General features: G+C 38.1%; 1 protein-coding gene across 3 annotated transcripts in view; it reads left to right on the plus strand.

Moving 5' to 3' along the window:
• ADGRL4 (adhesion G protein-coupled receptor L4) overlaps positions 1-11485 on the plus strand; it is a 72364-nt gene extending 60879 nt beyond the window's left edge. For all 3 annotated transcript variants that reach the window (XM_054638363.2, XM_077182336.1, XM_077182335.1), the window contains 3 exons: positions 7561-7652; positions 9201-9369; positions 9802-11485. In XM_054638363.2, the coding sequence (XP_054494338.2) occupies positions 7561-7652; positions 9201-9369; positions 9802-9864 (324 nt within the window). In that variant the 3' untranslated portion in view covers positions 9865-11485. The remainder of the gene's footprint in view (positions 1-7560; positions 7653-9200; positions 9370-9801) is intronic.
• The last annotated feature ends 610 nt before the right edge of the window (positions 11486-12095 follow it).

Below are 12095 nucleotides of genomic sequence, written 5' to 3' on the forward strand. Positions count from 1 at the left end.
AGTCACTGAAGCTAGTTGTACTAAAAGATGATGTACAACTATTTCACTCCTCATTGCTGTGTAAAACTCCTGCAGGGTTCCTGCACGAGGCTTCAGATGCAGCCTAGGAAAGGTTTCTGTGTATGCAAGGAAACCATAGGGATAGGAGCAATGTGTAGTCTGAGTTTTTTGATGCACCTTGAATCAGTTCATTAAACAGCCTGATTTATGTCACTCCCAACTCAGAAGACAATACACCTTCGCAAAAGCTTCTTGGGAAAGAAGAGTAAACCTAGGGATTATTTACACTGTGAGCAAAATAGACCCCAGTCCTACCACTGGATCTAACTGGGGTAACATTTATGGCTGAGGTCAGGTACAACTCTGTTGGTCCATCCCTCCTGCCCTTGGCTGCAGAGCTGACAGTAAATAATGTGTTTGGTTTTGCAATCCAATAAGAAATAACATTGAATCCACAAGTCTGCAAAGCTGTTTACACTGATGAAAAGCATGGAAACCCCATTTATTTATTTATTTATGTCTTCTTTTAAGTGTTCTAAAAATATAAAGGAAACAGCTAATTGAGTCTAAATCTATAGCTTGAAGTATGTAAAAGAAAACTTTGAAGTATTCATAAATAAAAAGCAATCCTATGTGAACTTTTTTTTTTTCCCCAAGTCAGGATTTGTAATAAACTCATTTGGCTATGTTTTAACTTTTAAAACAAGTGAAATCATTAAAATCTTAGAAGCATAAAATTCTACCCCTGAATAATTGAAAATATTTCCCAAAAATACAGCCTAAAGGAGGTTCATTAATGTTTTTGTTCCATTTCCTACTCCCAGATAAGACTGCTGTTGTATACTTAAAGCTTTCGAGAAGATATATTCACTGGGGACATGGTAATGAGATAAATCAGTCAGGAGACAAGCCCTGACTGTTTGACTGCCAGCTTGTGTCCAATTTTATGCAATTAATACAGCATACATTTTCATTTTGAAGCTTAAACGGTTGTATTGTTAATAACTTAATTCCGTTCTCGCGGGCTGCAGTAACGATGACCCACTGAACGCCGCCGCTTTCGCCCAGCCATCAGCCATCCAGCCAGAGAGGCAGAAAGGGATTGCTCTCCCTGGCAGAACCCAGACCATCACAAGCTCATTAATTCAAACACTCGTAATGAGGGTCATTGTACAGACTGATACAGATACAGCTGCTCTGAACTTCAGACATTTTTTGAAAGAGCCAAATTCAATATGATATATGTAAAAAATTCAAGTATATGCCTAAGAGAGCAGCAGGAGAAATTTTCTCATTCTTTTTTGTGAGATCTGACATCAGCATATAGATGGTTTCATCAATTATTGAGACAGAGACTAAGAAAGGAAAAGGGAATGATTTGGGGGTTTCATTTTTGAAGTTTGAATGTAAAGTGCTCAGACTGAATCAGAACTAGTATGTCTGAGTCTTTAGAATTAGCTGCTTCTTTCTTATACCTTCTCTTCTTTGTAACACTAGAGAGCCTTTAAAGGCTGGTATTTGAAATGTTTTAATAACTTTTGAAAGGCTGGGGTGTATCTTTTTACACAAAGATATCATACATGAAATTACTAATTCCTTTTTCATTCTATAAATAATGTGCATTGGAAATACTCTCAAACCCTCAGCCTCATATTAAACAATTGCAGCAGTGTTTAAAAAACAAAACTGTCTTTAGATAATCCTGGACGAGGAACTGGGGGGTGAGGGAAATCCAGGTCTTTCTGCTCCAGTGAATATTTAATTATTTATATGGCATGGAATAGATCCAGCAGTAGCAGTAGCAGTGAATAACTATACAGAGCTGAAGAAACCAAGGGTCATAGCCAAGTCTGAATATTAAGTAAAACAGAAAATTGTGCCCCATGTCTCCAACATCCTGTATAAATATGCTGTCCACAGGGATTTTCATTGTTCAGGAGTGTCCTTTCTGGTTTTATTCAGAAAAGCTGTCCTAGTCAGGAAGCGTTTCCTGGTGAAAACACAGTCTAAAACAGTAAATGTCTTTTAGTGCTAATGAACTGACATTTTTCAAGAAAAGAAGTATTGGATGAAATTTTTTTGAATGCCCTGTCCTGATCCATTTAATTTCTCCACAAGTCCAGGTGCTAACTGAGCTACTGCCATGAAAGACAGACCATTCCCCTCTGAGCTTTCAAGTGCTCTTTGTCTTCCTTTAAAAAAGGAAGGGGGGGAAGAAGGAAAAAAGATGTCTTAGTTGTCAAATTTGACAGCTTTCAGCTACCTTGATGGGGCAAAATGATGATAGATCACTTCACTCAGTTTCTTACAATTTAATTGTAATTAATTATGAAAGAAATTACAGCTCTTCAACATGAGTGCAAATATTTTTATTTGCAAGTTTTATTAAATTTTGTGTAGCTCATCCTATTCAGTGTTCAACTAACAATAAATACCTTTCTGTATCTACACAGGGAGAGTCTCATGCAGTGTGATGCACTAACATCATATTTACTTGAGGACAGAACACAACAATACTCTTCCAATATGTAAAATAGCTACATTTCAGAGTGGAATTAAGGACCTATTTTAAATGTAGCTGTTGCTAGGCAATGTGCTATTAGCAGAACTCCAGCAGCCTGGAACATTTCGGATTTTAGGACCTACATGCTCGTTCTTCTATTATTATTTAGTTTCTAAAATACTAGCTATCCACAGAGAAGTTGGTAATTTGCTTAGACAATAGATGAGATTGTTCCTCAGTGCTCTCTGCTGGGGCAGTCCCAGACCTGATAGGAGTGGCAGCCAGAGCAGCAGCATCTTGCTCTGTCCGTGCCCAGCTTTCCTTCCTTGCAGAAGCACCTGCTCAGGTAGCAAGGAGACAGAGGGAGGGATGCTAATCTGCAAGCAGACTTTCAGGGATATCCTAGATGTAGGTGGAGGTAGGTTAGCTCCATACACTGCTTTTCCCATCCTATTCTAAAATACACATGATTGATTGAGCAGAGCTCCCTGGGCTAATTCCTTTGGCAAGGCCTCCCTGTTGTTGACCAGATGATTAGGAGAGCACCAGTAAATTTCTTTGAATTCTAAATTGCTTTTTCTCTCCTGCAAGAGGACATTATCCAGATCAGTGCTGTGGGTCAGATCTGATCCTAGGAGTTGTACCACTCCAGATTGCTCTGAACTCTCCCTTGTGTGCCTGTTGGACCTAACCCAGCAACATCACAGTTCTGAACATGGGAACTGTAACATGGAGATCCCAAAACAGCAGCAGGAAAATATCACTGTCCTGCTCTTTACCACAGTGTGCATCCATGACACATTAAGTGCTAAAACCTGCAGCAGTGTCCACTGTTGCCTGTGAATGTCTTGGGGCTGCCATTCTCTGTGGTGTGCAGTGAGAAAGCCTTGACAATGCTGGTGGCAATAGGAGTTTTACTATTTAACTGGCATTCTGCATATTAGCTTAATGGGGCCAGAATTCACTCCAAAACCCTAAATCCTTCTGACCCTTTTCACATGTGATGTCCCAGAGAGAGATATAACCCTTACCATCCTTCCTTTAAACTCCATCTCAGGTGTACAATACAACCCAGCTCCTGGGTTTGTGTCTCCTTCGAGATTATCCAGGTTATACAGCTACATAAATGTAGCTGCCTATATCTACAGAATCCTGATTTCATGGACCTCCTAATAATAGCTCTTGTTCATTGTCTATTTCTCACAAATATATTTTAAGTTTTTCATTTGTTCATAAATATACCACAACATTTCTAGAATTTAAGAATGCTAAAAATACTTTTACAAATATCTTTAGGGAGACTTGATTCCCTGAAGATGCTGTGAGTGGAGGCTTTTTCTGTATCAGTCCTTGACTTTGATTAACCACTTAAAAAAAAAAAAAAAAGGAATAGATTAATTATTAAAATTAGTCCTGTAGTGCACCTGAGCAATGATGAGTGAATGATGATTCTCACTGAATTGCAGAGGAGGCAGAGCTGAGGATGCTCAGCACTTCAGAGAATTGCCCTGGTAGGGAGAAAGTCAGAGGTTTTCTTTGTAAAATGATAAGGACTGAGTGCACTGTTTGCCCAATAGCAGTCTGGGGTGGTTTGTTAAATAAATAAAATACAAAAAAATTATTCAGTTCAGGGCTTGGAATCAATGCAATTCCCCTCTAGTCTATTAGACTTGCCGAGCAGCCCCTCTCAGGACACAGCAGTTTCTGTGCCTGCTCAGCCATGTAATAGCGCTGCAAACAAAGGCACCAGAGCCGCCGTGTCACGCTGTAACATCGTTATTCACTCGATAAAGCTGCGGCCGTGCCGCAGCCCCTCACGCCCTGGGTCTGCCCCGAGCTGCAGGCTGACTGTGCTCATTATTCAGGGAACCTGTCCCCAGGCTGGCCCTGTGCAGAGCCTGTCCTGAGCTCGGTGTCACAGCTGCCTGCACATCCTGCTCCGCTCCAGCCGCTCCCTCTCCGGGGACAGCATGCCTTATGTGTGCCGCTTCCTTCTCATTCACCTTGCCTGGCACCTCAAGGCAGCCTTAATTATAGTGCCAGTGAAGCTCTAGTCAACAAGATCTTAACACTGTGGTTTAATTACAAAAATGAAAACACATGATTACAACCAAAGTAAGTATAAAACAATATTTGGCTGTAAGGAGCAATCGAAACTTTTTAGATGTTTTAGTGTCTCTCATCCAGAAGCCCCTCTCTCTCAGACAGAAAATTTGAGATGTACACAGGACTTCTTGTGTACATCTGTATTTTAGATTACTTCTGCAGCCTATAACTTCAATTTCTGCTTGTTTGAAACTCAGTTTTGGATACAAATTCAAATGTCTTAAGCACTTGTACCTTTGGCTAGGCATTTTAAGGTATTTGACTTCTCATTCCATTTGTTGGAGCACATAAGGCTCTTTGGGGATATCAGTTCTATTTCCCCTTTAGTCCTAATAAGTTCAACTTATTAGTGTTCATACTCAGTCCTGCCATCCAATACGAACTTTTTACTTTACATTTCCCAGAAACAGAGGCCATTGGTATGTTCATAGCAAAGAACATGCAGAGTATCAGATTGAAGCAGGATGCATTAAGTTTAGGATACCTTTTGGGATATCTATTGGATTACCAGTTTTCTCCAAAGGCCACACTTGACACATTGTTTACATTAGCTAGTTTTTTTCCTCCTGGATTTACCCATGAGTTCATGCTATTGTTTTTCCTCTTGTTTTGCTTCATTTCTGTGTCACAGAGTAGTTGCTACAACTTTGCTGTTATCCATTTCATCCCCCCTCAAAGGACAAAATGCAGTTCCAGAGGTTTCTAACTTAGGTTGAAGCATTGTATACAGCCAGTCAATGTGCTTTCACTTTGCTATAGAAATTTTTTATTAATGGAGTGCTTAAAAATGGGGCAAAGACCGACTTAAGACTTTAATAAATCTTGGAAACGACCAAGTGTTTCAGAAGTTAAGTTCACCCTCATTACCCTGTAACACTACCTCCTGTGAGGCTACCTGAGACATATTGTACAATAATTGTGTTCTGGCAGCTGACTCCAAGAAGCTGGTGTTAACCTCTCCTGTTCCCCTGATACAAACAGATTATTCCCATTCGAATGGGTTGGTGAATGAAAAGATCACAGTTAATGGGTATTACTTTAATGCAGGAGGCCAAATCCTATTATCCTGTGAAACGGACAGTGCAAATAGTATTTGTGCAAAGGAGCCCCACTGGGACAAGGAGAAATGGAGCCTGCTGCCCACCCCATCCTTGCTCAGCAAAACCCTGCCACTTCTGCAGCTGCTTTTGGGAGAAAGGGGGGTTGGCCCATGGAGCTTCTCACAGAAACTATTTCTGGCAGTTTCTAAAGAAGTTGCAGTGTGTTCTCCATACTTCTGGTACTTTGATCACATTTCCCGCTACTTTTTTCAAATTAATAAGTACATTAGGTGAGTTATGCAGATTACAGTGTATGCATGAAGTTATTTGATATATTATTCACCAACAAATATAAAATAAAAAGTAAGTCTGCATATAATTATCCACAACTGCTGACTGACTCATAATTAACTTTGAAAAATTGCTGGTTTAGGAGATATCATAGATTACAATTTTAAATATAAGGAGCTTCAGAATATCTCTCATGATCAGCACTAGTACAAGGTATTCAATGAAGGATTAATTCCCAAAACTGCTCATCAGCTCTATCTCCTGTCTTATCAAATTGTAAATATATTATGCTGCATTAAACTATGAGCATGCAGCTAATTAAAGCAGAGACTGTTTTAATATTAGATATTCCTGCCTTGACACAAGAAAAATGTTCTAAAGACATACCTTATGAGTGTTAACAAATGAAAGTGATTCCTTTTCAAGTGGAGCTGTGCTCCAACAGCTTTTTGTTTTTATTCCAGAGACTTTTTTTGGGGAGGGTTGGGTTTTTGGTTTGGTTTGTTTTTTTCTTTTAAAGAATAAGAAGCAGGGAAAAACCATACAGTCTTTCTGGAGAAACAGTTTGGGGAAGGCATTAATTCTATTCATTCTACAGCTGGAAGCCCACAGGAACTGACCAAGGGATTGCAACCAAAGACTTACAGATAGTACCTGAATAAAACACAGCTAAAATTTGGTTTATTTACTAATATTTTTAATATATTCTGATGTTAAATGCTGCAAATTAAGAAGGCAACCTTCCACCTTTTTAAAGGAATGCAGTATAAATTTAACTGAAAGATCAGTGAAACCTAGCCGAGGCAAGAAAGCATCAGAATCACAACTGAGCATCATTTGCAAAATTGCTTATTTTAGTTGTTTTTCTTTGTTTCAAACTCAAATCAAGCGATGCCATTGTAAAAAATCAAGGAAAAAATACCAAAACTATTCATCTATGAAAAAAACCATAAAAGATATACAGCAAGATGCCTTTCAGTAAAAGCTATATTTTTAAAATTATTTGTGTAAGCCTCTAAGACTTTTCTCTCACTTGAAAGTTTTCACACCCCAAAGACCTCAAAATGTATGATGCTATTAATGTTATTTAGCAACAAAAGACACACATTTTGAGATCAATACGATACAGAACAATAGAAAACCCATAGGGGAGAGGGTTTTTTAGGAGTTTCTAAATTTCTCTTTCCTTTTTTTAAATTCCTTTCCTTTCCTTTCCTTTCCTTTCCTTTCCTTTCCTTTCCTTTCCTTTCCTTTCCTTTCCTTTCCTTTCCTTTCCTTTCCTTTCTTTTCCTTCATCTCTACTCAGGAAAAATAATCTCAGCAGGAAATCGAAGAGATTTCCCAATAGAATCAATAAACATTTGCAGACTGTTGGTAGTGATACTGTTGAGATAAGGTAGGGTTACATCCCTGTTTGATCAATATTTATTTCAGGGCTAATATTTTTTTAATAGAAGTGAATCAGAACTGGGTGGGTTTTTTCCCTTCCTGGCATGGGATTCTGTAGATTTCAGATACACAGAAATTTTATATGACTTGTTTCATTTAAACATTTAACAGTTATTGGCATTTAAAGGTATCCTGGTTTGAACTAAAAGTTTTGTTCTTCGCTCCCCCCAGGTTAATTTGTTGGCTTTTGGAGTGATTATTTATAAAGTATTTCGACACACTGCAATGTTAAAGCCAGAAGTCAGCTGTTATGAAAATATAAGGTAAGTTTGCCATTCAGTACAAATTCTACCTTCTTTCTGTAGGTTTAAATACAGACAGAGATGATAATGAGTATTCAAAAATAACAGTTTAATATCCTGAGATTTGTAGAAAAATTTTTTTTTCTGTCATTACCCTTATATATATTTGGGCATCAGTTTTGCAGTCATTATTCCCACTGAGTCATACCTTGTTTGATAGGGTGTGTGTGAAAGATGCACAAAGAAAACAAGTGGCCCATATCAACCAGAGGGTAAAGGCTGATGGCAAAGTTAATGTAATTGTCCTTTTTTCTTAAGTATTTTCCACAGCTTCTATGCAAGCCAAAGCAGAATTCAAATCTATGTCTGAAATGGGACCAAAATATTTGCCTTGAAGTAGCAAGTGATAAGAGATTGGAGCCATTCCCATTACTTGGGAAAAGTCTGCAGTAGGACATTGTGCTTCTGTGGCACGGGGGGGATGGAGCAGATTCGTTACTTTGCATGCTGCTATGATTTTTCCGTCAACTCACTCTCTTTAAAACTGATTTATAGGGACCTTGAAAACCGTTTGTGCAGGAAAAGCTGAAGTGTACTACAGGGAACATTGAAAACAACTTACTGTTTGTGTTGCTTAGGAACACTCCTGCAGTTTCAATGCATTGCACTAGATTTATAGTTAAGATTTAGCAATTGTTTTATTGATTACTTTCTCTTATTCCTCACCTTTCATAGCTTCATGTGGTGACCCGTTTCTAATGAAGTTGAAACTTATTAATTTTCAGGGGAACAGTGCTAAAAATTTCTGCTGTTCAAAGGAAGTCCTGCAATGACTGAGCTGAGAATGAATAAGAAAGTAATCAGTGGTTTCATTTCCAAGACAACATGCTGTAATTTGTGCAAGTCTGTGAGCGGGGCTCTACAGCATCTTGGAAAAAAATTGTAGCCAATCATTCCTACAATTTTAAGGCATCAATATGCTGACCCAGGAACTATTTGAGAATACTTGTGTTCTAAAAACAATTTCCTTTTTTTTTTCATTTTTAAGAGAAAGAATTTTTAAAAGAGCCTGGTTTTATAACTGGCACCGTCCTCTGCAGTGAACCTGAGAGGCAGCCTGGGAATCCTTTGATGTCATGCACATGCACTGACCTAAGAGCATACTGAACATTTTTCTGGGTTATTTTTTTGAGAAAGATAGGGGGGAGGAGGAAAAGTGGGGGAATGCTTCATAACAGACATATGTTTTTCCTTGGGGAATTACACTAACAGTAGATTTAAATCAAATCATATGGTGCTGCAGTACACCAGAGAAAACATAGCTGAAGATTAAAGAAGCCAGTGTTTTGAGGCCCTCTAGTTTTACTCCTTTGCTCTTCCGAAGTGATTGTGTGACTTTGTTCATGCTACAGTGCTACAGCACACCCTGAAGAGCAGCCCTTGCACTTGCACTTCTCAGGCCTTGGCAGCTGTGAAAGAATTTCCAAGGCAGCACTCCCCACCCAAAGTGGAGGGAAAGGAGAGCAGCATGTGCCTGTGTGTTGTTCACAATGTTTTCCTCCTGTCCAGATCCTGTGCCCGTGGTGCCCTTGCTCTCCTGTTCCTCCTTGGGGCTACCTGGATTTTTGGGGTCCTCCATGTGGTCCAAGGGTCTGTGGTTACTGCCTATCTCTTTACAATCTTCAATGCATTCCAGGGGATGTTCATCTTCATATTTCTTTGTGTGCTGTCTAGGAAGGTAAGTATTGTACTCCTTGTGGGAAGTGACTCAGTCCCATGTCCCTGCACTGTCCACCTCCCTGAAGCTGAGCTTCTGCCTTCAGTGGAGGCAGAACCTCTGTCCGGTTTTTATGTTCTCACACATTTTGTCCAGTTTTAAAACTGAAGTATGAAACATGGGGAAATGGGGTTTTTTAACTGTAAAACGGGTTACAGTGTCATTAACCTGATGAAATAATAATGTGTGCAATAAAACTTCCAGTATTTTCAATTAGCAGCAAGATACACCCACACTAGCCTGGGATGATACTTTCTTCAGTGGTCTGTCCAAAAGTAAATGTCAGCCCCACCTTAAAATATCTAGTGGCAAGAGCAGTACAAGATGAGTTCAAAGACATATAGACCTATTAATAAATCTATTTCATAATTGAATTCAATATTTTTATTTCAGATTCAGGAGGAGTATTATAGATTGTTCAAAAATGTTCCTTGCTGTTTCGGCTGTTTGAGATAAAGGGAAGGAAAACACCCAAAAGCATCTCAGCAGAAGAAAGAAGAAACTTACATGGTGTTATGGATATTACTGCAAAATATGGTATTTTGAAAGTTTGAAATGACCCAGTGAGCAGGCATATCTCTTAACTGAATTACTGGTTTTGTACATACATATGCATTCGTGCAGAACATCTATATTATTCTGTATACTAACAGTATACAAAACAAACTGGATCACTGCAAAACAAATATTAATAAAGAAAAGGGAAAGAAATTTCTAAAGAATCTCAAGACCTCATGACTGAGGTTTTGTTTCTAATATTAAAAATATCTGCAGTTCTTGAAAGCAAGATACCAAAACCCAACTGGCACAGCAGATTTTATGAAGTGCTTTGCTAGTGGAAACATATTCACCATTCTTTTGTAGTAAAAAACTTCATAGATTAAGTTGTATGTGACCATCTGTGGGGAATGGGTTCCATTAAAGAGTCAATAGATAAAGATCTGTTTCAGCCTAGACTTTTGAAAACATTTCTTTTAATTTAAAGTAGATTAAAAAAGGAATTTGTTTAATATTATTCTCTTATCACTCTGAAATATATATTTGTATATTAATCAATCCTTTATTTTTATAACTTCTAAAGAACTGTTTAGATCTAAAGAGCTGAGGTCAGATCTGATACAAGAATGGTGGGACAGTCATTTTATAACTGAAAGATTATTTTGTGAATACTTTGAAAAAGGTCTGGTTCTCGTTTTATTTAATTGCCAAAAAGACTGAGATCTGCTTAACTGGCACTATGATTTTGGAGGCTGTGGGAAGAAGATGCTTTCACAGGTTTGTCACTTCATAGATGGTTGGAATCCAGATTTTGTAGGATCAAATTAAAGTGGTAGAAATCACCCATGCAGAAGAAGACGGATTTAAATTCAAGGTAATGTGGCTCTGTACCGTGTAAAATTCCAACTACAGCAGTTTTCTCACAGCATCTTTGAGTCAAGCAGTTGTCTTCCTCTGAGGCTCCCGGGTTTGAATCAATCCTGCACTTAACCTTAAGAGTATGAATAGAACCACTAAAATCAAAGGGAGTACCAAGGCACAAGTTTGGCGGATCAGGGCATAAACACAATGCATCAACCATTCTTCCATCTTGAAAAATATGCTTTAATTTCACCCTTTTAGCACCCAAATTATGTGAAGTGCTGAGCAATTTCCTGTCCACATTGCCTTCTCAGGAAGTGTCCTAGGATCTCAGATGAAGCCCAGTATTTTTGCCAGTGAGGCACTGTAAATATGTAGTTGTTAATAAATCCCACTGTTGTGTTGTCTGTTAAAATAAAGCACTAGTCTGAATTTTATTTATATTAAAGGAAATCTTTTTTTATTAGTGGTCAACTTTGGTTTTTATCTTTTTTCCTTATGCACAAGGTTTTCATTTTATGCACTGCAGTGATAGGCTTCATTAGGTATGTTCCATGCCTGTGTCAAGTTTTTGAAAAAAGAGTAGTCTATTTTTCAAAAAAAAACCTAAAGAAATCTCCTGGTCCTTTGAATGTAAAATATGTGAATAAACTGGAGTGCTTTGCTTTCACATTTTGACATTTCCATTCATTTAAATAAATACAGTGGTAAAAGTTCACATTGTTACATATCATTTGCCCTCAATTATTTGCTGTACTTCCTTTGCTGTTGTCTATGTTCTTCTAAGGTTGGGAAATGCAGATACATATTACTTAAAAGAGTATTTTTAGAAGGATATCTACCAGCCCATCATTTTTAATCTCCTGCAGAACTGTAACCTGTAGTAAGCTGATCTGTACAAAGCATCTCTAGTAACTATATAATGACTTCAGCATGCTCAGGGAGATTGAAAAAGTTCCTTGGAAAGAAAATATATCATAAATGTTTAGCTTACAATAGTCTTTGTAATGAAAGAACATCTTTTATAGGAAAACTGCTCTCCTGTCTCTGGGTCAGATCTTCATTGAAACTCTGTTTTCCTTACATACAAGGATGAGTTTTCATCTTTTAATACAGCACATAAAGAGCAAATATGTTTTTTTAGATTGCCTGCCTCAGACCCTGAAGGATATTGCAGTTGTCCTTCCTAGCACATGCATTGCTGATGTACTGCCAATTAAAAGGTTTATTTGTCACAGCCCTTGGTTACATGAACCCCAATCCAGCAGAGAGAGGAGGGCTGACATTGGACATAAACTGAAAAAAGAGGTTTCAACAAGATATGAGGA

Source organism: Agelaius phoeniceus, chromosome 8 (genome assembly GCF_051311805.1).
Source record: "Agelaius phoeniceus isolate bAgePho1 chromosome 8, bAgePho1.hap1, whole genome shotgun sequence".
NCBI classification, from domain to species: Eukaryota; Metazoa; Chordata; class Aves; order Passeriformes; family Icteridae; genus Agelaius; species Agelaius phoeniceus.